This window comes from Globicephala melas, chromosome 10, assembly GCF_963455315.2.
Source record: "Globicephala melas chromosome 10, mGloMel1.2, whole genome shotgun sequence".
In the NCBI taxonomy this organism is placed as follows: domain Eukaryota; kingdom Metazoa; phylum Chordata; class Mammalia; order Artiodactyla; family Delphinidae; genus Globicephala; species Globicephala melas.
The window spans coordinates 58,515,763-58,543,595 of record NC_083323.1 but is presented as its reverse complement, the minus strand read 5'-3'; the positions used below and the strand labels follow the sequence as shown (position 1 = coordinate 58,543,595).

The 27,833-nt window shown below is 49.9% G+C and overlaps 1 protein-coding gene and 1 long non-coding RNA gene across 7 annotated transcripts; one reads left to right on the top strand and one right to left on the bottom strand.

Annotated features, from left to right (window-relative positions):
- Positions 1-585: 585 nt before the first annotated feature.
- On the top strand, positions 586-27,113 carry IKZF4 (IKAROS family zinc finger 4). Of its 6 annotated transcripts, none has more exons than XM_030866692.2 (8): positions 586-711; positions 8,799-8,850; positions 15,786-15,890; positions 17,565-17,825; positions 18,838-19,005; positions 21,872-22,033; positions 22,490-22,621; positions 23,251-27,113. In XM_030866692.2, exons 2-8 carry the CDS (start codon positions 8,811-8,813, stop codon positions 24,009-24,011), a joined length of 1,629 nt encoding a protein of 542 aa, XP_030722552.1. In that variant the 5' UTR covers positions 586-711; positions 8,799-8,810; the 3' UTR covers positions 24,012-27,113. The 6 variants fall into 6 exon arrangements, with proteins under 6 accessions (XP_030722552.1, XP_060162216.1, XP_030722557.1 ...); XM_060306233.1 differs by having other exon boundaries at positions 588-711; positions 21,872-22,021; XM_030866697.2 differs by lacking the exons at positions 586-711; positions 8,799-8,850 and adding exons at positions 12,249-12,500; positions 14,253-14,346 and having other exon boundaries at positions 21,872-22,021.
- LOC138842830 (uncharacterized) lies at positions 5,125-12,545 on the bottom strand. Its single transcript, XR_011377765.1, has 3 exons — positions 12,301-12,545; positions 10,880-11,005; positions 5,125-6,276 (listed from the first exon to the last, which is right to left on the bottom strand). It is a non-coding gene; the product is annotated as an uncharacterized lncRNA (long non-coding RNA).
- Positions 27,114-27,833: the final 720 nt, after the last annotated feature.

The window sequence follows — 27,833 nt, the reverse complement described above, 5'->3', positions numbered from 1 at the left end:
GGTTTCCTTCTCTGAAGTCTCAGTATGTGCGGGGCTACTTAGGTGAATGACCTCAGGATACCCCCCAAGAGAGGAAATTTTTTTTGATTCGGCATCCTTAAGCCCCTCCCCCACACAATTCCTACGCATTTGGCAGGAAAGGCAAAGAATGCTAAGAGGTCAAAATCAATATTGTCTTAGGGGCGGCAAAGGCAAAACTTGGCACTAGGGGCAGATGTGCCAAGGCAACTAGGGCGTCCAACCGTGGCCTTGTTTGCAACGTAGATGCAGATGAAGGGGCAGTCATTTAGTTACCCTTTGCCTGCGACCGCGCCTTTAGGACTTGAATCTTTCGGCGCTCGGCTACTCTCCCCTAGCTCTTCCTCCCTTGTCTCCCCGGCTTGTGGGCGCTCGGTGTTCAGCCACGCCGCCTGTCGCCTGGTAGTGGGGCCGGAAGTTGTTCGGGGGAGGGGGGACAGCCGTGCTGGGGGGGTTTATGGGGGGGGCCCGTCCCTCCTCAGGTGAAGTAGCTGATGGAGATGGAGCCGCCGCCGCCCCTGAGCGCCCGGGTCCCGCCTCCGGCCCGGTTGCGGCCGGCTCAGTGACCCCACTCCCCCCGCACTGGGCCGCCCGGGCCAGAGTGGGGGACCCCCGCCGCCCCGCCCCCTTCTCCCCCAATACCTTACCCTCTCCCTCTCCCACCCAGCCTGCGCGCGCGCGGAGCTCCCTCAGGTGAGTGAGGGGCGGGGTTTGGGCGAAGCGCGAGGGGCGGGGCCTCGGCCGCCGGGGGCGGGGCCTGAGGGGCTTGGGTGTGAAGGGAGGGGGACACGTGGGTGGGGGCCAGGCGGGAAGAGGGTCGCTGGGTGGGTTGCGGCCCAAGGGAGGAAGCTGGCATGGAGGGTTTGGCGCGAGGCCACAGGATTGAGGGAGATGTAGCAGGGACCTAGGCGTCCTAAAAGGGCGGGAGATGGGTCACGGCAGAGGACCGAGGACAGGCGGGAGCTGGTGTGCGCGAGGCTCCTTCGTGGGGTACAGCTGGGGTAGAACAGAAGGACAGGACAGCTGGGGTAGAACAGAAGGACAGGACGGAGAAAGGAGAATTAGACTGGGTACCTGGGCAAAGAAGCGAAAGGCGGCGCGGGGTTGGGTGGGGGCAAGGTGTCCGTCAAGAAGGTTAGAGAGAAAGACATAGGCCTAAGTGGGAAGACTGGGAGGCAGTGAGCAGAGTGGGAGAAACATGTGGTAGAGAAGAAACTTAGGGTGGAGCGAAAATTGCTGTCTGGGGTACTATGTAGGGTGAAAAGTCCAGGGAACCTGAGAAGCAAGGTTGGCAAAGAAGAGATTCATTGCGTAGGAGCCCTAAGGAAGAAACACAGAGGAAGCCCTGGGGCAGACCACCAGAGGGTACAGCAGACTTGGGAAGCAGGTCTAAACTAAAACAGCCTTCCCTGTACCTCCTCACACAGCCCCATCCACAGTTATTGTCTTCCCCCTCGTAGTTGTAGATTCTCACTGTTTGATTTCTATCCTTTTTTTTTTTTTTTAAATTATGACTGGTCCTGTCTGGTGACAATGTTTAGTGGGAACATGGACCTTTAGATATGAGATGTTTAGGAAATATGGTACCCCGTTTCCCCCTCCAAGGTCATGAATTTACTGACTCTGCTTCTAGGAAGATTTGATGTATTACGAACCACATTGTGTCAAAGTTTGCACACCTTTCACCTCAGTCCCTTCTATAAGCAAAACTGTCTACTGTTGTGATTTATCCACCCCCACTTACATGTCTTATAGCTCCAGGTACACTCCAGCCTCCCCGGTCCGAGCCCTCAAAGCATCAGTGGTGAGCATGGTATGGTTGTGACCTGCTCATAGGTCAGCTCTAGGCCTTCCGACATCATGGCCAAGCAGCAGACTATTGAGGCCTGGCTGTTTCCCCTTAATGCTACTTGTTCACTTTGTCTGGGTGAAGGTACATGTCCATGTCCTTAGGAAGCAATAAAAGCAGATGTCTGACTACCTAGAATATTTCCACTTTAGATAACTCAGATTCTGAGGACAAGACCAGATAAAAGGCCAAATCAGACACCCTTTGGGTGTAGCATCTTATTTGGTAGGGGTATGTGAAATGCCCAGCTAGGAATTCCTCATCTCCTCATGGGTCTGCCAGAGTAGGTCAGTGAATCTTGCTCTGTGGTGTGCGGGGGACTTCAGCCTTCCCCACTTACAGCCTAATTCGGAGAATCCAGACTGCTCCCTGGGTCATGAGAACTGTCAAAAGAGTGGCTCCTGAGATAAAAATAAAGTCTTTAAAGAAGAAAATAGCCTTACCATTGGGAAGCAGAAGAGGTCTCAGTGGAGCTTCTGGGATGGGCCCGAGGATGGTGGGAGCTGCCCTCAATTTGGCAGCTTCAGAATTATATCTTGTCCTAGTCAATAGATGCTGATGTCTCAAGCACAAAACATAATGTTTTTTTGCCCACTGAGTGCAGTTAGTTAGTTCAATTGTAGCTTCTGGGCAATCCCCTTACTCTCAGTAGGTTTGGAGGACTTGGCTCAGAAATAAGTTCTGACTTTTTTCCAGTGGAAAATGCAACTGAAAGTTTATTTCTTATTTCCTCTTAGTACATGCTTAGTACTTCCCAGCATGGGAGGAACATTATCCCATCTTTTATCCTACCTTCCCCACCCAACATCCACAAAGAAATTATTTCCTCCCTGACTGGCCATCTCTCTTCCCTCAACACACACACACACACACAAAATAGTCAAGGAAAAATAAAAAGTTATTATAGGGCAGGTATTTCTAGCCTCATTTCACTCCGTAGGAACAAATAGGAGTGTGGAACCCTGTGGGTATAGACAATGCCACAGGCAGAGGGACTCCCTTTGTTGGTCTCTTGACCCTGCTGGAGAAAGCTCTGAATTCCAGGCTCTTTCATTTGCCTCCTTTTCTCAGAAGAGTTGGGGACTCTATTGGAAACAGAGAGACAGGTTCAAGGTCTTTCAGAGGAAAGCATCTAAGAAAGGGTAGTGCTGATATGAATGGCCTGGTCCCTCCCAAGGGTCATTGACCTTGCAGACTCTGCTAGAATACGTATGCTGGTCTAATCCTTGAGCCAAGGAGCCCTGTTCCTACATTAAAGAGATTTAGTGAGAGTCTAGGTTGGCTTTTTCCTCAGGCCCATAATCTCTGAAAACAGACATGGGAGGGAGAGGATTATTTATTTTCCCATCCATAGACCTGTGTTTGTAGTTCAAGGACTTAAGTCACTAAGATGGAGACCCCAAAACTGTCCATTTCATCACCCAAGAAAGTAGGCAAGCAGAGGAGCCCCAGACCTTGCTATGGCAAGATTTGATTTTGTGCTGTAGTAGAAAGAAGCCCAGACTGGTAACCTGGGTTCTATTTGTCCTACTTCTATCGCTAACCAGATAGGTGACTCTGGGCTTAGTTTAACTCTTCTGTTAAAACCAAAAGATTGGAGATCATCTCTCAACTCCATTCTAGCTCCAAGATTCTCTAGGTCCTGGAGCACCCCTGCCCCAGGCCCTCCAAATGAACAGAGGCTTACTAAATTGGATTGTCAGAGCAAGATTCGTTGTTAGCAGAGGAGCCTGAAAACATCTTCCTGGCCCAAACAACAGTGAGCTCTTTTGGTCACCATGCATTAGGAACTTCTGGCCAGGACTGCCACCAAAGGCAATTGTTTCTGTCTCTTCCACCTTTTTGCCACCCTACCCCAATCAGAATAGTTAATTGAGACTTCCATGTCATTTCAAACTTCACTTGAGATAGTAAACCCTGTTTTGGGCATCTTTGGCTTCAAAACCTATTATTATAAAACTCAGATTGAACGGCCCTGCTCTACTTTACCCACCCCTGCCAAAAGGTACAGCTGAACAGCAGTGACCTTGTGGAGCCTTTCTGTAAACACAGGGCTTATGTACTCAAGGGTATACCCCAAAACCCCAGAAAGTATCATCTCATGTGCATCACACCTGGTGATTTAAACTGTTTAGTTTGGCCCTTTCCTTAGTCCTGAAATGAGACATGGGAGGGGTGAGATTGTTTCTCCTCCCACCCATAAACCTTAGCCTTCTCTCTCTTCCGCAGTCTACGTGGGGAGGCCAGGGAAGCACAAAGAACAAGAGAAAAGATGCATCCAACTGAGAGCTAAAAGGAGACAATGAAGTGATATTTTCCCACTGCCCAGGTGTTGTGTTTCCAGCTCTTACCCCTTCTTATTTTAGAGACTGGCCATTCCTAGGGTGACCTGGGAATTCATCCCTCCACACTGCTCCCCAAGCACTTGGATAACAAAGCTGAGCTGTCCTCATCTGTGTTATAAGTAAACAGGTCACTATCTACAACCTGGTGAAAATGAATCAGATCCTTCTGCTGTAAATACAGACACATAAGCTGAGAAAAGGTTGGTGGGTTTCCTTCAGAGGGCACTAGGTTGACCCTAAAGATCACTTCAGAGCTGCAAATCGCTCAATGTCTAGGTCTGGTTCCTGGAAAGGGGCGTGTAGTCAGGTTGCAGACAATACCTAATTCCACCTCTTCTCTCAACCCTTTACCCTTTCCCCCTCCCCAGTTATTCAAAGTCCTGATAGAGAGCAGAGCCAGCTTTGTGATTCCAACATTTTTTTGGCTGAGATTTCATTCAGTTCAGGAAGGCACAGACAGGAGAGGATGATGCTTGGGTTTGGTCCACTTCTAGTACCTGCACTGCTCAATCCCAGGCAGGTCGGAAGATCTGTCTTGTTCATAATCACTGGGCAAATATCATATGATATTGCTTATATGTGGAATCTAAAAAAAGCTACAAATGGACTTATCTACAAAACAGAAATAGAGTTACAGATGTAGAAAATAAACTTATCGTTACTGGGGGAGGGCGGTAAGGGAGGGGAGGGATAAATTGGAAGATTGGGATTGACACATACACACTACTATATATAAAATAAATAACTAATAAGGACCTACTGTATAGCACAGGGAACTCTACTCAATACTCTGTAATGGCCTATATGGGAAAAAAATCTAAAAAAGAGTGGATATATGTATAACAGATTCACTTTGCTGTACACCTGAAACTAATACAACATTGTAAATCAACTATACCCCAGTAAAAAATTTTTTTTAAATCACTGGGCTCCACCTCAGATCCCAGATCCTAAGAGAGACCAGAGAAAAAAATTTCCCCTCCTCCCTATTGCAACCAAAAGGATGGCATGGATCCTTGCCCCTCTCTCCACTTTCACCCTCTTTCCCAACAACATCCTTCTCACTACCTTTCTACCCACTAAGCCACATGGAGTGTGTTTTAAATTCCAATTTTGGAGTTTCACTGGATCAAACAGGATTCTTTAGAGGATTTGAAGAGCTTTAATTACTTGTGATGTCCATATTCTTTCAGGCTTTCAGAACCACTGCATAGAGAAAACTTGACTTTCTGATATTTTTTTCACCAATAGTTAGAGCTGTGGGAACATTTTTGTGGAGAGGGGGAGATGAGGGTGGTAGCTGATGCCTGACCTTGGAAGTCAGACCTTGGATTGGTCTCACCTGCTGCTTCTCAGGAAGTGTGGTGGGAAATCTTCTGTCTGGAAGGGATACCCATTCCTGCCCATTCCTGTTTAAATGCGATATCATGTTGATGGAAGAAAGCCAGGGCCATGGAGGATTCTTATTATCGTGCCAGGTGCATTCAAAGAACAGGGAAGAAAGTCTTTGTCTCAGGTTACAATGACCAGCCTTTCCTCCCTCCTCATAAAAATACTTCCTTTTGAATTGGGAGGCTGGCTGTTTCTAGTTGCTTTGTATTCAGCTCACTGAACTGAATTTACAGTACATATGTGCCTGCGTCCATCACTGAATGGTGTCTGTGTTGCTCTAAAGCCAGTTTCCGTTTGAGATCTTTGAACCAAACCTGTCTTGTGTCACTAACTTCTCCCTCTCTATGCCTCCTCTCGCTGTGATGTGTCTCCAGTTGGCACTGCCTAATTTGACCCAGTTCCTCTAAGGAGACACTAAGATCTTCCTGGCAGGCCAGGCAGGGGAGAAAGTTCTTTGAGGGGCAGTGAGTGGGAAGGTGCAGAGGGATATGCTGCCTGAAGACTTGAGGAAACAGTGAAGTCCATCTCCTGATGTGCTCCTGGCTCTCAGAATACCAGGATCGGGAACAGCAGAATCTCAGTCCAGTCTCACTCCCAGAGCTACCAACTTGGCATTTAGACCAGTTGGAGACAGCTAAAGACTGATTTTGCCCAAGATGTGTCATGGAGCACCTGTTAAGAAAAATTAAGAAACAGAAGAGCTCAGTTTACTTCTAGGAACAAAGTCCAACTCAGAAAACAACTCCTTCAGACCCTTCTGGAAATTGTTTTGGGGCCATTTGGGCAGGTGTCCAAGAATGAGATGCACTTCCTGAGCCAGTATTCAGCATAGCTGAATGCTGTGCTTCAACTCTTCTGCTCACCTAGTGCTTGTCTAGCTCCCCGTTCATACACACACATGCGCGCGCCCGCGCGCGCGCGCGCCCACACACACACACACACACACACACAAAATCACATTAGGATATTTCTCCCCACAGAGCCTGCTCAATTTGTTCTTACTTTTTTTTTTTTTAATAAATAAATTTACTTATTTATTTATTTTTGGCTGCGTTGGGTCTTCGTTGCTGCGCGCAGGCTTTCTCTAGTTGCAGTGACCGGGGGCTACTCTTTGTTGCGGTGTGTGGGCTTCTCATCGTGGTGGCTTCTCTTGTTGTGGAGCACGGGCTCTAGGCACACGGGCTTCAGTAGTTGGGGCACACGGGCTCAGTAGTTGTGGCTCGCGGGTTCTAGAGCACAGGCTCAGTAGTTGTGGCACACAGGCTTTGTCGCTCCGCGGCATGTGGGATCTTCCCAGACCAGGGATCAAACCCGTGTCCCCTGCATTGGCAGGTGGATTCTTAACCACTGTGCCACCAGGGAAGTCCCTGCTCTTACTTTTTAAGTAACAGACCCCACTCCCACGGGGATCACACCAAAGGAAAAGATGTTAGAACCAGGGAAAAGCAAGAAGATCCATGAAGGCCTTGAGTACCCTGGCTTTTGAAAGGAAGCACACCTCAGAGAGACAGGAGACTTGGGTTCTTTTCCTTGTTCCAGGCTCACTATCAGCCCTGAGACAAGTCACTTAGCTGCTCTGAACCTCAGTTTCTCCAGAAAATGGGGAAAAACCTCCTCACTCTTGCTTCTCCTGCATTGGGGTGGGGGGGGTGGGAAGTCACGTGTGGCATCTTGAGCTCTGCAAAATCCCAAAGGGCAATTATGGAGCTAATGATTAAGAAATGAAAGGGGTCCCATGAGTACCAGACCGCGTTCCCTCATATTTCCATCTCTGACCACCGCAAGTTCTATGGCTAGTTCCAGAGGGTATGAGTTCACTAACCACTGTGGACTTGGGCTCTTCTCATCATTGCCCCTAAGGGAACCTTCAAGGAACTGCTTCTTACTGTGGCTTGGTCTAGCAGTCTGGTCCCAAAGCTCAGTCCATCCCGGGGAGGATGTCAAGAAAAGAGGAGTTGAAAATAAACTTGGAGAATTATTTCTTCCACACCCAGGCGTCCTAGGTGAGACTAGAAATCTCTCTAATGAAATCTAGGGAGAGCTGCTTTGCGAAGCGAAGGAGAGCCCGTGTGTCAGGCTTTCTCATGAGACTTTTTAGAGTATGATGTCTCTCAGCACTAGACAAGAATGACTTGGAGTGTGGTGAGAGGGAGACAGGGTGATAGACACTTTTCCCCTGTGTGCCCTCCAGAGCCCCCATCCCCAGCTCTATCAATATAGTATTACCAGCAAACCAGATTTCCATCCATCTGCCTCACTGAGATCCTTCAAAGAGACCAAGAATCCGGGTGGCAGCTCAGGCTGTTCCCTCGCCCCACTCTAGCTCCCCCAAATCTGCCCCTGGGGTATTTATTTTTCATAAGATGACTGGTGAAAGCAATTTTGGATGTATGTAAATTTCTACCAAATAGAATTTTTCTTCTCCTCCCACAGGCTCCTGAGATAATTCATTGCAACAAATTATCACTTCTAATTATCCTCAGTTCTTGATTGTTTAATACTCTACTGCCAATTACTGTTTGCCTTCCCTCAAATAGACTAACCTGCATTTTAAATTCAGGTTCCCACCCCAACTCCCCTTTTAAAAAAATAAACATAGCAAAGTAATTGACAAGAAGGGGGAAAACACTTAAAGGTTTAATTTGACTATTACACCTTCAGTAGAGGATTCCTCTCTGAACTTGAGGTGGGCTGCTCTCCTCTATCTTCTACTTTCCTGTCCCCCTCCCTCCTTCCACCCAAAAAAGTATCCCTTGAATGACTGAATCTAGCTTCTTCCTCCTATTGCTACCCCATCCTTAACAAGGTTTAGAGCCTCTGTGGGGTTGTTTCTTTGCCTCATGAGAGCTGAGCTGTAAACTGTCTCCTTTCCTACACCATCAGCTCCACTTACAGGGAGGGGGTCTACTCTCCAAACAACACGATCAGGGACTGGTGTAGAATAAGACAGTGTTTCCACCTGAGAGACTGGGGAAGCCTGCAGAAGTTGGAGGTTGGAGGAGACCCTGGGGTTTGTAAGTCAGGGTACATCGTCTTTCTCTCCAGGACAAGGTATGAGGTTTTGCTTCTTTAGGATAGGGTCAGAGCACACTTAAGTGTTCCTTTAGGGTTTTTGCTAACTCCAGAATGTTAGAGAGAAACCTACTCCCTTTCCAGATCTGGCTTCTAATAGTAGCTGTTTTCTCTTCCAGCAGAATCTCTCTAAGATGGACATAGAAGACAGCAATGGCCGCTCCTATATGTCTGGTATGCCCTCTTGTGCATTCTGTTTGTAAGGGGCTGGGAGCAGATGCTCTCCTGTGGAGGAGAGTGGAGAGCCTTCAGCCTAGCACAGGACCTCTGAGTGCCCTGGTCACAGAGCTGTCACTCACTCTTGGTAGTGTGCATTTATTTTGGTCATTTTACATTCCCTATAAAGTGATTCTCTTTCCAGACATCTTAGAGGATAGGAGTAGGAGAAGGAAATAGGAGAGGAATATGAGTAGAGACTATTAGAGAGAGGACTGATTTGAAACAAAGAGACAGAAGGAAGATAAGATTCCTTCTTCTATGCTCTGAGGTCACCAGCTAAACACAACACAACATCCTGTCCTAGCCAGGTAGAGAGCAGAGCCAGGTTTCAAACCTCAAAGGCCTGCAGGGGCCAGGTGTGTATGTAAAAGAGTGAACTGGCTTTGGATAATGAGCAGAAGAGAATGATGGGGACTGTCATGGACTGGAGAGCACATGTCCTACCTCAAGGAGCAGCAGCTCTGCAGGGTCCAACAGGCATTGCCATGTGGGAATGTGTATCCAGTATGGCCAAAACTTCTAGCTTTTCAAAAGAAATCAGAAATCAGGATTTTATATGAAATGTCTCCATTTAAAAATAATAACTCCATATTTTAAAAAATGTTCCATGGGGCAAGAAGCCAAATTTATCTATGGTCTGAATTCAGCCAGTGGGCCAAGAGCTTACACCTTTGAAGGAGAGGTAGAGAGCCCAGTTCTCCCCCAATCCTTTCCGTGATCATAACGTCGTAGCTTTTTATACCTGCCAAATACTCTTACTGAGGCAGAAGAGATCACTGCTTGTAGTATGGGTGGCTTTTAGGGATATGAAAGTAATCAGGATCCTCTTAGAGGTTCACAAGATGAAAAGAAATGAGGAACTTCATCTGGCTCTCTCTCTGAGGGTGTAGGAAAGGGCCTAAGACAGAGTTTGTCTCTACGATGGAAGGAATCATTTTTTGGACCATTAGAATGTTAGGGCAGGAAATGATTGTAAGAGGTAAGCGAGCCAGAATTGGGTTTTGAGGTGATGCGTATCCCCGTCAGTAATCCAGGCACCATTGTAGAAATGACCTATAGTTTATTTTTTTACCTTAAAGTGGGACCAATGGAGGAATTATGGGCATGCGCTAAGGGAGATAGCAAGATGGGTCAGACACACATATGAGAGTCATTGACAACACCTGCATAATGTCAAGGTAAGAAGTTGACTCTGACCCCTTTCTCATTTAAGGAGGGAAGGCGTTGGAATGGGTACAGGCATTTGATACCTGTTACATGCTGGACAGAGTAACAGGGATCAAGTGGACTGATTTAGTTGAAAGAGACTTTATTGGAACTAAAGTCATGGCCTTTCTGAGGAGCCAGCCAGTCCTCCTACCTCCTGCTCAGTTAAGCCTATTCAGAAAACCACTATTGAGGAACACCTGTTCTCAGGACCCTGCACTGGTGCTGGAGAACACTCAGATGGAGAAGTTCTTGCCCTAAGGCAGGCAAATGAGAAGCTAGGAAGCCGGCTGGGGAAATCCCATGGAGCTCTTTTCAGCCCTATCTCTGGAGAATGTTGGATATTAGAGGAAAACTTCTGAGGGTGTTGGCTTCACTGTGCTATGAAACCAAGCTTTTCCCTGCTTTCAGCAGGGTGGCCCTTCCTAGATAAGAAGAGTCCTCTGCACAGGATGGTTTTTGAATGAAAGTGGAGGCCAGAAACCCCTCATCTGTGTTTTGAGAATTCTAGATGTCAGCAGCTATTGTACGTTAGAGAGGGACAGGGGAAAATCAAGGCAGGGTTAACATTAGCACTGAAAAGCAGCCCCTGCAGGACTGGGCGTGGCTGAGACAGTTCACGGGAGGGGTGCCTGAGTGCCCGTCGCTGACCCTTCTCTCCCGGACTGATGTGGAAGCAGTGGGAAAGGCTGCAGTGCACACCCCTCCTAAAGTATGCGGCGGCCCCCTCACGGTCCTCACAGCTCTTCCGCCTCCACACCTGGGGGCCTTCACTTGCCTGGCCAGTTGATGAAGGGGGTATCTCTCCTGTTCTTCGAAGAAGTTTTCCCACCGCACAGAACCTATTTCAGAAAATCCACCTTTTCTTCCCCTATCTCTTTGTAAAGGTGCAGATCATTCCCTCCTGGGGAAGAGAGGGAAGAAAGGAGGAATCCATTAATTTACTACACAGGTGCTCTCCCCACCCCCATTCCCTATCTTTCAAGGGAAACTGAGTTGCTCAAACGCAGCTCGTGCAATTAACTGACTGAGCAGTGCTTGTCCCAAGTTTTCTGGGACTGAAATGTTTAAGGGAACCTTGGCAGAAAGGGATCCAGGGGTAGACAGCCCAAAGTTTCACGGCCCCTCCCACCCCCAAATTCTTGGAATCAGAAAATCTAGTCTTCCAAAGTAGGTCAGCACGTCAGTGAGCAGCTCCTCTGGAAGGGAAGGGAGCAGAGGCCTTGTCTTGATAGAGGGCGGATTCAGCCAGGGCTGTCGGCTGCTGGGGCCCCAGGGGCACAGGAGGGGAGGGGAGGTGGGGAGACTATACCAGTACTTTGCCTGGAATCTGAAAGGGCTCAGGGCCACAGAGCAACACGAGCCTGAGATCAGACTGTGCAGGGCCCTCTGGCTGCTGGGAAGGGGGAGGCTGTCAGTCCCCAGATCTGGAGAGCGACCTCCCTCCTGGAGGAGGAAGGAAAGGAGGGATACAAGAGCCTGAGTTCTGTGGGGGAGGGGCTCTCTGCCGATCTGAGAGCCTTGAAGCTGCCCGCTGTCCTGGGCCCCATGACCTCTGAGGCCTTGGCTTCCCCAGCTGGCAGAGGATTGGGCCTTCCCTGGGGGCCCCCCCTTTCTCCCCCAACCCTGTGGGCCCATCCATCTCTCTGTCTCTTGCACACACTCTTGTCTCTCTCAGGCATTTGTTGTGCAGTTCCTCTTTGTCTGCTGGGCACGAGGGCAGCGGCATCTGCCTCCCTCCCTGTGGACTCCCCAACCCCAGCCCTTCACTGGCTTGAGAAAGGGATGCTGTAGCCTAGCCCCCGTCACCACATACACATTCTCTCCAGCCCCCTCCCCAGGCACATCCAAGCTGTGCTGCTTCTCTCTCTCCCTCTCTCTCTCTCTCTCTCTCTCTCCCTCTCTCTCCCTCTCTCTCTCTCCCTCTCTCCCCCTCTCCCCCTCTCCCCTCTCCCCTCTCCCCCTCTCCCTCTCTCCCTCTCTCCCTCTCTCCCTCTCTCCCTCTCTCTCTCTCCCTCTCTCTCTCTCTCTCCCTCCCTCTCTCTCTCTCCCTCCTTCTCTCTCTCTCTCTCTCTCTCTCTCTCCCTCTCTCTCTCTCTCTCTCTCACATACACACACACACACACACACACACACACACGCTCACACACACACCCTGGGCTGAGCTCTTGCTGGCTGCAGCCGTGGGCCCCTGCTCACCGTGCCGCTGCCGCTGCCTGCGAAATGACGGCGGTTCCCCTCACTTCCAGGAATCCACGCTTCCTGGAAGGTGAGTGGCTGGGCTCACCCCTGCCTGCCACCGAGACGCAGACATGCACACACCACCCGCACTCCCTCGCCGTTTCCAAGGCGGCGGCCGCGTTCGCACCCCAGGGTCTCACCGGCAAGGGAAGGATAATGTAAGTTCAGGCAGAAGGTGGCTAGTGGAGGGGGGAAGGGGGGCGCTGGGGCTAGGGAGCCAATTCAGTAACAGCTCCCAAGCCTGAGGAGAGGGAGAGGACGGGGGCTGTGTGTGTAGCAGGGGAGGGGGCGTTCCTCCTTACACTTGCGGAGGATGGGAAATGGTGTTTGGTGTTGCTAAGCGAAGGCTGCGACTTGGACAGTGGGAGCTTGTGGTGACATCTTGATTAGGCCTTGGGGACAGATGTAGAGCTGCCTGGGGTGAAATGCCAATGCCGAGACGGGCTGGGGTGGGAATGGGCAATAGAAAGAATCGAGGGAAAGAGAAACCCTGGCAGCAGATGCCTCAGCCTGGAACTGAGATCCGAGGGGCTTCAGCCTCCTCCCCACAATAGAGCTGGGGATGGGCGTCTTTCTTTGCTCCTGACCCCACTCTTCCCTGCTAGCAGTCTAGCATCCTGCCCCCTGGAACCCATGGTCAAGAAGAGGAAGGCGGTTAGGATGAGGTCCCTTGCAGAGAAGTGTGGAGGCTCTCGGACCTCACGGCTCTTCCCTAGGTGGCCACTCTTTGAAGGGATGGAGGAAGGGCAGCAGGAGCGGAGGGCTGCACCCCCTCAACATGGGAAACACATTTAGCTGGTGGGATGTTGCTCTGGTTCCTTTCTCTTCCTCCTGCTTTTATGCCCTTTGCCCACCTCCTGTTTCCTCTGATGTGAACCTCATGATTTGGCTTTGCCCTCGGGGGGTTCAGCCAATCTGTGATGACTTTGACCAAGAAAATTTCTCTGAGACCTGAGAGCAGCCCTAATTCTTGGCTTTGACAGTCTGGGATTTCTTGGGAGTCCCAGGCATTTGAAATTCCCTCACTGGGGTTTCTGGGGCTGAGAGAGGAACTGCTGAACTTCCTAAATCTGACACTAGTTCTCTTCACCTTCCAGCTAAAACTCAAAATCCCTGGAGCCCCAAAAGGCTTTCTGACCCCTGAAATGGATTTATTTTATGTATTAGCCCCATAAAAGTAGACTTGAGCCTGTTTTGCCTCTTACCTTTATCCTAGGGAAGGCAACGGCATCAAAGAGCCCGTTGAACTACTGGTGTGACTCTGGAGGTAACTGCTCTTCCTCCTGTTCCCGGGCCTTAAGAAGGAGAGCCACAAAGGGTGTTTTTCCCTTAGTGTCCCTAGATCTCCCTTTAAGGATATTTTCCCCATATATCAAGCCCCAGGCCCCAAGAGGCAGCCTCAGCCTGGTAGGCTGGGACCAGCAATGGATTTCCAGCAAGCTCACTCATCCTTTTAGGGTCAAGGACTCAGCGCCAGGGCCCAGAGCCCTGTTCTTCCCCCATTACTAACATCCAGTGATTTAGGACAAGTCAGCACTAACATTTGAAAAGGAATGAGAAGATAACCTTTCAGCCCTTCTAACCTTAGCAAACACTACTCTTAGTTGAAAGGACATATTTTAAAACTGGGTCTGAGTCTACAAGTCTCAACCCACAACTCTGAGATGCTCACTTCACGATATGTGTGTGGTCCTGATATGGGGCAACTTGTTTTAGATAACCATGGCTCATCCAAAGAGCCCCAGCTGGGGAACCTCAGTTTCAAGCCATAAGGCTTCTTCGATAGGTAGTGAACAAATTTCCTCAGGCTTTGATGGGATAGAGTGGGGGAAATGGGACTTTTAGTAGAGGATATGAATGGGAAATGGTCCCAAAGTCCTGAGTGGTTGTTTTCTTCCCACTGACCAAAGCTGGAGAGGGATCCCTCAGGAGGGTGTGTTCCGGATTTCTTGCCTCAGGCCCAAGACTCCAACCATTTTATAATGGAATCTTTATTTTGTGAAAGTAAGTATGTACATAGCTGGGAAATTGGGTAAAATACTAATAGGTGGACTTTAGGGATGAATTTTAGGGTTTGTCTCTCTCTCTCTCTCTCTGTCTGTCTTCCATATTTAGGCCTGTGTGCACACATCTATGCATGTTCATGTTAGCAGCTAATGTTGAAGGCTATGACTATGTTTCTCCCAATAGGTATGTTCTCTTTATGTGTATCTACATATATGGTATGTGTCCGTGTCTGTGTGTGTTTATCTACATGCTACATGTGTTTTATTTCACCTGTATATTTGTGCAGAAGATTGTGGGGAGGAGGGATTTTTTTTAAAGATATGATTCGTATCTTCAGGTGTGTTATCTGATTTTTAAAAACATATATGACACTCTTAAAAAGCATTTCTACAAAGCAATTTGTGAACCAGTTAAAATGAATATATTGAGAATAAACTGATTATTTCACTGTCAAGGGAACATCCAGTAGTAAATATGTGATTGGAATCATAGCAGAGGGAGGCTTTCTAGAGTAGCCACATTTTTGCTGATTTTAGAAAGTCGAATGGGCCCAGCTCTTCCCTACTGAAACAGTGACTCCCAATTAGCTGTACAGGTGTTGGTTAAGGCATGGGCACTTACTGTTTGTGATCAGATTGGGGTTCCACCACTACTTGACCTTAGACAAGTAACATAGCCTTTTTTGTGCTTCAGTTTCCTCATCTGTAAAATTAAGAAAATATTGGCACCTACTTCACAGAGTTGTTGTGAAGATTAAATGAGATGATTCATTTAAAGTGCATAGAACAATTTCTGGCATGTAGTAAGCACTCAATTAATGTTAGCTGCTATTGTGAATTCCCTGGCGGTTCTGTGGTTAAGACTCCGCGCTTCCAATGCAGGGGGCGTGGGTTCACTCCCTGGTCAGGGAATCAAGATCCCACATGCCGTGCGGTGTGGCCATAAAATAAAAGAAAAATATTTTAATTAAAATGTTAGCTACTATTATTATGATTCCTATCATTATCATTAGATTCAGGGACAATTTCAGCTGCCCTTCCTGCAGATCCCGAACCTGGTGTCAGGGGCTCCGGAGAGGAACAGTAGGGAAGAACGTCTCACCTGAACCACCTCCCTCCTGAGGCCCCATTTTCCTCTCCATCCCGGCCCGCCCAGCCCCAGCCCTGCTTCCTGTGGACGTCAGGCAATGATGCTCTTCCCCTCAGGCCTAGATGAAGGTAGGGTGGGCAAGGCGCAGCCACCAAGCTCGTGGAAGTCAGCACCGGGCACCCAGGCTGGCGAGGGCACAAGGTATGGTGCCAGGCATACAACACTGCCTTGTACATGGCTACGAGATCAATGTTTGTGAAACTTAACTGAACTTTGAAGAGATTAGGCAATGGACAGTAAATGGCTCGCGCTGCAACTTCACCTCCCCTCTTGTTCTCTCCTCCAAGGTAGCGGGGACTCATCTCTGGAGAAGGAATTCCTCGGGGCCCCAGTGGGGCCCTCAGTGAGCAGCCCCAACAGCCAGCACTCTTCTCCCAGCCGCTCACTCAGTGGTAAGTGCAGCCTCCTGCCCTCCCTGGCGTTACGTGCCCTCAGTTCGCCTTCCATGGCAGCCATTTCCCCATCGCTGCCCTCCTCTGGTTTCCGGCTCAGAGTCTCTAACAGGACTCAGGAGCTCAGTCCGGGGTTTCCCTGACTTCTGAGAGGAGAGTGAATGGTCACTGCCTAGTGACTAGGGTGGAATTAAAAGAGGCACGGGTGGGATTAAGGTAAAGGCTCCAAAGAGGAATTCTGGAGCTGGAGAAATGAGTAGATAGAAATGGTCGTGAGCTGGAGTTAGGAAATAAGAGATGAGAAGGATCCCCCCATCACCACCCCGCAGTCTCCTGCCAGACAGGGTCCCCATGACTGCCCCTCCTCAGCTGGCCCTGGATCTGTGACATTCTCTAAATGGTTGGAATAGCCAGGAATGTAGGTCAGAGCTAGAGCCAAAGCTCTCTCCTCAATGGCTCCTCCCTTCTCCATTCCCCTCTCCAGATTTTTACGAAGGAGAGTAGAGGTGTTTGGTCCTATGGGGTGGGAGGATAGTGTGAACCATTTCTGTCTTCCAGCTTTGCTCTTTCTTTAGCCCACCGTCTTGGTCTTCCTAGGACCATTTTCCCGCCACTGTTACTTGCTGGCTTCCTGCCCAGGGCCAAGCCAGACATCTTTCCTAATGACAAGAGAGTGGAGAAGAAAGCTCCCCTTAGCCTCCTCCTCTCCCCAGTAACTGAAGACACCCCATGTACCCCAACTTTTTTTCTCTTGAAAACTATTTTCCTGGTGGTTGGAATAGGAGGAAAGGTTGTTTCAGGTCCCAGCAGGACCCCATATCACCACCCAGGATACTTAGGGGATTGGCTTCTTTCTTTCTTTCTTTTTTTAATTTATTTATTTATTTATTTATTTTTGGCTGCGTTAGGTCTTTGTTGCTGCACGCGGGCTTTCTCTAGTTGTGGTAAGCAGGGGCCACTCTTCACTGCAGTGTGCAGGCTTCTCACTGCGGTGGCTTCTCTTGTTGCGGAGCATGGGCTCTAGGCACAAGGGCTTCAGTGGTTGTGGCTCACAGCCTCCAGAGCGCAGGCTCAGTAGTTGTGGCGCACAGGCTTAGTTGCTCTGCGGCATGTGGGATCTTCCCAGACTAGGGCTCGAATCCGTGTCCCCTGCACTGGCAGGCGGATTCTTAACCACTGCATCACCAGGGAAGTCCCGAATTGGCTAATTTTATTTTATTTTATTTTATTTATTTATTTTTGGCTGTGTTGGGTCTTCATTGCTGCACTCGGGCTTTCTCTATTTGCGGCGAGCGGGGGCGACTCTTCATGGCGATGCGGGGGCTTCTCATAGTGGTGGCTTCTCTTGTTGCAGAGCATTGGCTCTAGGCACGCGGGCTCAGTAGTTGTGGCTCCTGGGCTCTAGAGCACAGGCTCAGTAGTTGTGGCGCACGGGCTTAGTTGCTCCGCGGCATGTGGGATATTCCCGGACCAGGGCTCGAATCCGTGTCCCCTGCACTGGCAGGTGGATTCTTAACCACTGCGCCACCGGGGAAGTTCCGGATTGGCTTCTTTCAAAGCCTTAATGTCTCAGGGCTTGGACACAGCCTTTCCGACTTTAGGAGGGCCTTTCTGGCCCACGAGCAGGTTCCCCCCTTTGCCTGTCTCTATCCTAAACACCCTCCCACCCTCCAGCCAACTCCATCAAGGTGGAGATGTACAGCGATGAGGAGTCGAGCAGACTGCTCGGGCCGGATGAGCGGCTCCTGGAAAAGGACGACAGTGTGATCGTGGAAGACTCGTTGTCGGAGCCCCTGGGCTACTGTGATGGAAGCGGGCCAGAGCCTCACTCCCCCGGTGGCATCCGGCTGCCCAATGGCAAGCTCAAATGTGACGTCTGTGGCATGGTCTGCATCGGACCCAATGTGCTCATGGTGCACAAGCGTAGCCACACGGGTGAGTACAGCAGGTGCCCCGAGGCAGAGGCTGTGCTGCGAGGTCATGCCGCAGTGGGGTAGCCTCAGGAAGGGAAGGGTCTCTCCCAGCACCATTTCTAGCTGATGAAAAAAGGTCTGGTGATGAAATTTGGACTCCCTCAACACCTGTACTTCCTGGCACTTTCCTCAGCTGTTGTTACAAAGAAAAGCTGGTATTTGTCTCAGGAGGTGATGGAGGGGAAGGTGTGGTAGCCTCAAGAAGGGTCCTATAGTCCAACAGGGTATTGTTTGGGCCCTTCTGTCTCATGATTTTTTTTTTTTTTTGCCGTGCTGCGAGGCATGTGGGATCTTAGTTCCCCAACCAGGGATCGAACCTTTGCTCCCTTCAGTTGAAGTGCTGAGTCTTAACAACTGGACCACCGGGGAAGTCCCTGTCTCATGATTTTTTTTTTTTTTTTTTTTTTTTTTTTGCGGTACGCGGGCCTCTCACTGTTGTGGCCTCTCCCGTTGCGGAGCACAGGCTCTGGACGCGCAGGCTCAGCGGCCATGGCTCACGGGCCTAGCCGCTCCGCGGCATGTGGGATCTTCCTGGACTGGGGCACAAACCCGTGTCCCCTGCATCGGCAGGCGGACTCTCAACCACTGCGCCACCAGGGAAGCCCCTGTCTCATGATTTTTTTAAAAAAAGGAACACAGAAGCCTCTTCCCAGCTTTCTTGGGCTTTGGGCTTCAGACTTCTGGGGCAGAGTGGGTCCTGCGGGGCTCAGTTCTTAACAACAGTCTTTGGCCCAGAGTTCCAGGGCTGGTGCCCTTCCCCCTGCCACACACCTCTTGTCCACATCTCAGGGTGAGACTGTTCCCAAGGGGTCCTTATAAAGCAGAATTTGTGTGTGTGGCACAGCCCTGCCTCTCAGAAATGTGTTCTGAGCACCTTCCTTCCCCCGGGCGGGGTGAAGCAGAGGGTGAGGGACTAGGTTTAACCTTCACAGTTCCTCATGCCCGGTCGTCTGGGCTGTGTCTTCCACTCGCAGGAGAAAGGCCCTTCCACTGCAACCAGTGCGGTGCCTCCTTCACCCAGAAGGGCAACCTGCTGCGCCACATCAAGCTGCACTCTGGGGAGAAGCCCTTCAAGTGTCCCTTCTGCAACTACGCCTGCCGCCGGCGTGATGCGCTCACTGGCCACCTCCGCACACACTCGGGTAGGTGGCCTGACCGGGACACCCAGCAAATAGAGCTCAGCCACTTTTCTTGTATTGGGGGAGTTACAGTGTCTGCCACTGAGGAGGGCAGAGCACTCACAGAGCAGGGCAGCGGGCCCCATGGGGGATTTGGGGCTTTTTGATGGGGTATTTTACATCTGCCATTCTCTGTAATAGGGAGCAAGAAGGAGCCTGGGTGACGTTGTTGGCTCTCAACAGTCACCCTCCCTGACTTGTTTTTTATTTATTTATTTATTTATTTATTTATTTATTTATTTATTTGGCTGCACCAGGTCTTAGTTGCAGCACTCGAGATCTTCACTGCTGCATGCAGGATCTTTAGTTGTGGCATGCAGACTCTTAGTTGCGGCATGCGGGATCAAGTTCCCTGACCAGGGATTGAACCCAGGCCCCCTGTGTTGGGAGCGCAGAGTCTTAACCGCTGGACCACCAGGGAAGTCCCCCGACTTGGTTTTTAAAGTTCACGCTGATGCCAGAACCCTCTGGGCCCCGTCACCCCCCACTGCTGAGCACCAGGGAAACCCCTCCTTCTACTCCCGTGTGCCCCAGGCCCCACACCTGTCACCATCTGCATCTCCCCCCTCTGTCTGTCCTCCCCTTGACTTCCTGCTGGTTCCTGAAAATTTTCATGGGCCTCCCAAACTGGAAGAAAGGAAGCCTAGGAAAAGAGTATCCCATTTCTGTTTCCCATCCCAAGAGGTTGTCACCTTCCCAGAGGCAACAGCAAATCCAGAGGGTGCCTGGAGGTCAGTGTTTGGAACAGTGCCAGGGAACTGGACTAACCAGGTTTCCTAGCTCCAGCCAAGGCGGGTTGAGTCGACGTCTTTCTGAATCAGCTGGACAGATAGCACTTTTGAAGCATTTTGCTAACTTTTAAGCTTTGGCTTGGACTTGGGAAGAGGCCAGGAGCTGAGCTGGCAGGAAGGAGGGAGCTCAAGACTGGGAAAAGGAAGGAAGAAGGGCAGAGGGGAAATAATTAGTAGGGTCTGTCCTTGGAAACCTTCCTTGCTGTTTTTCTCTTTTCTTAAGCTCTCCTAGGCCAGGATTTAAAGGGACAGAGCAATCACCTCACCACCCTCTACTTCTCCCAGCCACCTACCTTGTTCTAGATTCTCTCACTTTGGAGCTGGGACCTCTTTATCTCTATGTATGTGGAGAACCAGGGAGAAGGATCATTATTGATTCATGCTTTATAATCTCCAAAGCATTTCACATGTGTCTCCTCACTCATGTGATCCTCGTAACAATTCCAAGGTAGATGTTATTATCACAGAGCTCTTCTGCAGCCTCGCTGGAATCCCGTTAACGGCAGGTGCCAGGGAGTTGTGCTCCTTTTCTGAGGAAAAGGGTGGCTCCCCCTGCTGGTTTGGGACAAGGATGGCTTGGCCCCCTAGAATTCCTACCAAAACAGCAGGGCCAGCTGGGTGGATATTGGATGCTGCTCTGTAGGAGATTATTAGGGACGGAAGCGGACACATATACTGTTGGATCCCATCTCTGTGAGATGTTTTCTATCACAGCCCACACTATAGGAAAAAAGGAGTTTCTCCCCTAGATGTTAGATCATTTCCCCAAGAGTCTTGGGTGGATGAGGACCACGGCATTCTTCTCATCCCCCAACCACTCGGATTTACAGTGCCAGAGCAAAACGGCAGTAGATCGATTGAGACTAGGCCCAGTTTAGGTGTTGGGGGGTGGGTAGTAATTACCAGCCTCCTGGAGATACCTTCTCCTGAGTCCCTGCACAACCTTCTCCTGAGTCCCTGCTCAATAGTAGAAAGATACTTTCACAAATATCATCTCTCAAGTTTTTTTTTTTTTTTTTTTTTTGCGGTACGTGGGCCTCTCACCGCTGTGGCCTCTCCCACTGCGGAGCACAGGCTCTGGACGCGCAGGCTCAGCGGCCATGGCTCACGGGCTCAGCCGCTCCGCGGCATGTGGGATCTTCCCGGACCAGGGCATGAACCCGTGTCCCCTGCATCGGCAGGCGGACTCTCAAACACTGCGCCACCAGGGAAGCCCTCAAGTTGTTTTTAAAGGAACTGTCGATCTCAGTTTTTCCAACCTTTTTCTCTTCAGTGGAAACAAAATCTTCATAACCTGTTCTTTATTTTTTAAAAAAAGACCCCCAAAGTTGGTGTTCTCTTCCTTTTATTCTTCGCCTTTACTTTCCGCTTGTTCTGTTCTTTTTTTTTTTTCTCTTCTCAGAATTTCTCTATCAGTGATGGTTTTTCTAGGGCTCTTTTGGTATCTCAGTGTAGAGAGAAAGAAAAATGAGTAGTAAAACCAGGCCAGGGATGGAGGTAAGAGTACAAGTAAAGGTCAGTGAAAACTGCCCCTCCCCACATTGGCAGATCTAAGGGCTCTTGTTTCTGTCACTCCAGCCCACCAATTTCCCCCAAACTGAAACAGATAGTTCGTAAGCAAAAAATCCCCTTGTCTGATAAACAGCACTTATACCCGCCTGCCACATGGAAAGGTTAAACCACAGTCTGGGCCCCAGACTCTGAGATCTTGGGGTGGGGCCAGCCTGCCTGCCAGGGATGACCCCCTACAAAGTCCCTGGGTCCTCCCTTCCTTTGAACAACAATTTGGCCATCTTGAGGCCCACCAACAGTACAAAGCTATGTGCCCTGGGTCCCCTCTCTCCTCCCATAGCTGCCCGTTGTCCCCCCTCTCCAAGGTTTGGTCGTCTGTCCGTGTTTGCAGCTGAAGTTGGGGAAAGGAAGACAAGCAGAAGAACTCGACTGAGCAACGCCCGTGCACGTTTGCTCCTGGGCGGTTTTGCAGAGCCAGGGCACAGGGAGAAGTAACTCCAGTGCTTCCTCTTCTCTCTCCTACACAGTCTCCTCTCCCACGGTGGGCAAGCCCTACAAGTGTAACTACTGCGGCCGGAGCTATAAACAGCAGAGCACCCTGGAGGAGCACAAGGAGCGGTGCCACAACTACCTACAGAGTCTCAGCACTGAAGCCCAAGCTCTGGCTGGCCAGTCAGGTGAGCCTGCAGGTAGGACCATCGGGGAGTTGAGGGCAAGGCCGGAGGGAGTGCAGGACAAGGGTAATCCCAGCACCTACCCCCACAAAGGGATGGGGTCTATGGAACAGGGACAGTTACCCCAGTAAATGTGCTGAGCACCCCAGTTGGTGCAGAACCCTGTGGTGGGTACTGCAGGGAGATCCAGAGGAGGGGGAGGATTTGATCTATGTCCTCAGTCTAATGGGAGAGAGAGAGAGTACAAGGAAGTATACAATCAAGGGCCACATGTATTTAATTGTCCCCAAATTATCAGAAATGTGCTGTGGTGAGGTCTAGATGGGGTGAAGTAAGCAGGGCCCCATTTCCCAGGCATGGGATTTGACCTTACTTAGCTACTGACCTGCTGGTTTTCTCCAGGCAAAGGCAGCTGGGCCCCTGCTACCCCTACTCAGCTGCTCCTACCTGTTCCCACCTCCCTCCCACTAGGTGATGAGATACGGGACCTGGAGATGGTGCCGGACTCCATGCTGCACTCATCCTCTGAGAGGCCAACTTTCATTGATCGTCTGGCCAACAGCCTCACCAAACGCAAGCGTTCCACTCCCCAGAAGTTTGTAGGTAAGAGTCCAGTTGGAGAGGAGACATCAGCTTTAAGCCACAGCTCATCTAAATCTGAGCACTGGTAGCCCTTAGATCAGCTGGGTCTGGAGATTTGCTTGGGGGAAAGAAAGCGGTCTGGTGGTCTTTGGTGCTCAGAATCTATCCCCAGAACAGGAGGGGAGTGAAGAGGGAGCGCATCGTGGGGGTGGAAGAAGGGTCAGAGTTGAGGTCTCTCCAGGTGGTTGGTTGTAAGAGGAGGGGGTCAGGGGCTCAGGCTCTTCCAATTTTTGAAAATAGTAAGGACTTCAGTCTACGGGGGCTGAGTGAAGGACCCTTAGAGTCAGAGAGAGGAGGTGTGTATGGAGTCCCCCAACCTGGCCCTGGTCATTAGCTCTCTAAGGACCTGGAGCTTTATACAGAGCAACGAAGGAAGTATTCAAGACCAGTGGGCTGGGACTGAGTCCTTCCCTAAGATTATAGCCCAGAGTCAGGGAGTAGCCCCACTGAGGACCTGACCTTGAGGGAAGTAAATGAGGGGTGGTGAATAATGTTACAGCCATCCCCAGGAGAAAGAAAATGAAGAAGTAATCCTGGGGGAGCTTAGGAATTGTCCAAAGCCAGCCCTGCTGAGACCCTTCTCTCCACAGGCGAAAAGCAGATGCGCTTCAGCCTCTCGGACCTCCCCTATGATGTGAACTCGGGTGGCTATGAGAAGGATGTGGAGTTGGTGGCACACCACGGCCTGGAGCCTGGCTTTGGAGGTTCTCTGGCCTTTGTGGGGGCAGAACATCTGCGTCCCCTCCGCCTTCCACCTACCAACTGCATCTCAGAACTCACGCCCGTCATCAGCTCTGTCTACACTCAGATGCAGCCCCTCCCTGGTCGACTGGAGCTTCCAGGGTCCCGAGAAGCAGGTGAGGGACCCGAGGATCTGGCTGATGGAGGTCCCCTCCTCTACCGGGCCCGAGGCCCCCTGACTGACCCCGGGGCGTCCCCCAGCAATGGCTGCCAGGACTCCACAGATACAGAGAGCAACCACGAAGATCGGGTTGGGGCAGTGGTATCCCTCCCTCAGGGTCCCCCACCCCAGCCTCCTCCCACCATTGTGGTGGGCCGGCCCAGTCCTGCCTACGCCAAAGAGGACCCCAAGCCACAGGAGGGGTTACTGCGGGGCACCCCAGGCCCCTCCAAGGAAGTGCTTCGGGTGGTGGGCGAGAGCGGTGAGCCGGTGAAGGCCTTCAAGTGTGAGCACTGCCGCATTCTCTTCCTGGACCATGTCATGTTCACTATCCACATGGGCTGCCATGGCTTCAGAGACCCTTTCGAGTGCAACATCTGTGGTTACCACAGCCAGGACCGGTACGAATTCTCTTCCCACATTGTCCGGGGGGAGCACAAGGTGGGCTAGCGACCAAGCGTCCCCCCTCGGTCCACCACTCCACTGCCCTACCTACAGGAGTCTAGCCCTGTCCCCAACACGTCCCAAGGAGTTGGGTTGTGTAGCCCCGCTACTGGCTACCTGACTTCACACCTGACCCTGACCCCTCCTCACCTGTGCGCCTCCTCTTCCCCGACTGATCTAAGCATTGTGATGAAACAGGTCTTTTGCTTATGTTTCTCCTTTTTCTCTTCTCCTCTCATCCCACCATACTCACTGAGTTATTTATTAATATAATTTGTTTTCTTTTGCTTTTTTTTTTTTAAACTTATATCGGTCACTTACCACACCCCACCTTCCTGCCCACAGTCCCCTTCTGCTTTAGGCCTCATTTTTCTCTTTGCTCCAGCTTTCTCCAACAGCCCCAGGGGTAGGAAGCTCCTCTTAGCGCTAAGAGACCCTGAGCTTCTTGACTTAAGTCCTCATCTTTTACATCATCTGATTCTTCAGTTTCGACGGTGATAGCTCCCTCTGGCCCTGCCTTAGCTCTGTGACATTATATCTCCTCTCTGGGACCCTTCAACCTGGTACTCCATACCTCTTGTGCCCTCTCACTTTAGGCAGCTTGCACTACTCCTGATCGAATGAAGAAATCCCTCATTTGGAAGTAGGAGAGGCCGAAGACATTCTCCCCAGGCACCATGGGACTGAGGGTCCTCTTGACATCCCCCTAGGAATACGAGTTCCCCAAAGCCCACATTCAGGATCTGCCTCTAGGATGTGATATCTCTCTCTTCTCTCCTCGAACTGCCCGTCTACTCCGTGGTGGTTTTGCTCTCCTTGGAGTGCCCCAATTTTATATTCTCAGGGGCCAAGGCTAGGTCAGCAGTCCTCTGTCTCTGACACGTTTGGAGCCACAGGTGCCTAAATGGGAACCAGGGAAGGGAATGGGTCAAAATTCTTCTCTTTCTCTCCCACCTCTCAAACTTCTTCACTCTAGTGACCTTCCTGGGCTCTCAGGGACTTCTGTGGTCCCTGTCCTATGAGAAACTGGTGAGTTGCTGCCTGATAACAAGGGGGTACCCTCAGCCCCCTGCATCACGCTGCCTTCTTCTTCTCCCCCTAGCAGGATTCACCCTCTCATTCCCGGGCTCCTGGGCCCTGTTCTTAGGATCAGTGGCAGGGAGAAAAGGCTGTCTCTTTTCTCTCTCCTAATTTTCTGTATAACCAAAAATTATCCCAGGATGAGCAAGGGCATGTGCCCCTCTCCCCATTCCACTCTTGTCCCAGCAAGAATGGGATGGGCACAACGGAACTGGGGGGTCATCCTTTACTGCCCCCTCTACACTCAGCTCCCAGATGTAGGGCAGGAGGGGGCACTCTCCTGGCTACTGCAGAGACCCCTGGCTATTTGGGTAACCTAGTTAGTGAGAAGGGGGCAGGAGGAGATACAGCTCCACTGCAAATGGAGGTCTCTTTCTACAAGAGTTCCCTGCCCAAGGCCACAGCCATCCCATTCTCTGCTTCCTTGAGATTCAAACCAAAGCCTGTTTTTCTATATTTAAAGATAAAAAAAGTAAAAACCAAACACAACACCTCACAAGTTGTAACACTTGGTCCTTCTCTCTCTCTCTCTCTCTCTCTCTCTCTCTCTCTCTCTCTCTCCCCCCTCCCTCCCCCTCCCCCTCCCCTTTTCTCTTCCCTTCCATCTTTCTTTCCACATGTCCTTTCCTTATTGGCTCTTTTGCCTCCTACTTTTCTCACTCCCTATCAGGGATAATTTAGGGGGATGGTAAAAGGTTGGCTAAGGAACAGACCCTGGGATTGGGGCTCTTAAGGGCTCTAAGAGAGTCTGTCTACCTTACCCTATTATGGGAAGGGAGACCCTAAAAAACTTCTCTTCTTCCTCCTTTTCTCCCCCACTATGTGGTCTCCCCAAGAGAACCAGATTGTCAAGGAGGGGCACCGTGGGTTGACTGTTCCTCCTTGACAATGTAGCAATAAACAGATGCTGCCAAGGGCAGAGGATCGGGGAGTCATCTGGGAGGAGAGTGGTCTCTGGAGAAGGGGAGAGTCTTCTTGAGAACACCCCAGGGAACTGGCTTCTTGTTTCAGAATGGCAGCAGAGCTGCGATTAATATCTGGGGTTCCCCTCAACTGTCCTGGTTATTGAGCCCCATCCTGTTAGACCTGCCCTCACCACCTCTTCTGCTGCTGTGTATTTGGTGACACCTCATAAGGACTAGTCCCTTCTGGGGTATCAGAGCCTTAGGGTGCCCTATCCCCTCCCCCAGTCAGTTTTGGCACCTGTAACCTCCTGGAACATGAAAGACTATGCTCTGAGGCCGTACTCTGAGCCCATGAGAGCAGAGACTGGAAGGGCAAGACCAGGTGCTAAGGAGGGGAGAGAAGGGCACTCTGTCTCTCTCCAGACCATCACTGCACTTTAACCAGGGTCTTAGGTACAAAATCCTACTTTCCAGAGCCTTCCAGCTCTGGAACCTCAAACATCCTCATGTTCTCTCCCAGCAGCCTTTTGCATAAAAAAAAAAAAAAAAAAAAAGTAAAGAAAAAGAAAAAAAAATACATTGAAACCCACATGGAGAAAAGAGGTGTTTTCCTTTTATATTGATATTTAAAATCAACACCACACAAAAAAATTTCTAAATAGACAGTTTTCCAGACCTTTGTTTTTTCGTGTCAGTGTCCAAGCTGCAGATGGGATTTTGTAATACTTCCGGCAGCTTCTTTCCTTGTGTACATAATATATATATAATATATATTTTTAATCAGAAGTTATGAAGAACAAAAAGAAAAAAAAATAAAACACAGAAGCAAGTGCAATACCACCTCTCTTCTCTCTCTCCCAGGGTTTCATTTGTAGCCTATGCTTGGTGTCTCCTTGGACCTTAGCCCTTCACCTCCTCCTTTTCCTCTGGTTCCCCCTTCCCCCGCCCCCTTTTTTTTAGAGTTTTTCTCCTTTCTCAAGGGGAGTTAAACTAGCTTTTGAGACTTATTGCAAAGCATTTTGTATATGTAATATATTGTAAGTAAATATTTGTGTAACGGAGATATACTACTGTAAGTTTTGTACTGTACTGGCTGAAGGTCTGTTATAAATAAACATGAGTAATTTAACACCCCTGGTTGTTTTTGCAGACTTCCTTTGCCTTGCTTTTCTGCTGGGAGGGAGGGGGACCTCCTTGCAGCATACTGTACCAACTACTAAACATTTTGAAGGTGAACAAGTATAAGACTGAAAGGAAACCAAACAAGAGTGCTCAAGTTGTTTCTACAGAAGAACAGAAGAATTTTCAACCTAGTATGGGAAGTGGAGGAGAGTTGCCCACCAGGAGTGCCTTCAGGAAAGGAGAGAAAACCCAACCTGTCTATCTGTCCAAAGCAGAGATTCATCAAACATTTGCTGAGTACCTACTATGTGTAAAACACACTATATTCCCAGGGAGATACAAGATACAATAGCATGAATAATGATGATAATAGGGTCTACCACTTTTTGAGCATTTCATAAATGCCAAGCACTGTACCAAGTATTCATTTAATTGTAGAGACAACCTATGAAAGAACGGTCACCATTACTAGTGAAGAATAAAAGCCCAAGAGAGAATAAATAACTTGTCTAAGACTTATAAGCCAGTAAGTGATAGAACCTGGATTTGAACCCAAGGATATGGTGTGTTCACCCAAAGTCTGTGTTTATCCCTTAAAGCCCAGAAATCCAGCCAGTGAAACCCCCAGGCTATAAAAATCCAAAGAAAAGCCAACATAGGAACATTGACTTGGTTCTGTCTTAAATATTAACTATTTTCTGTCCCCCTCACTGAACGTTTT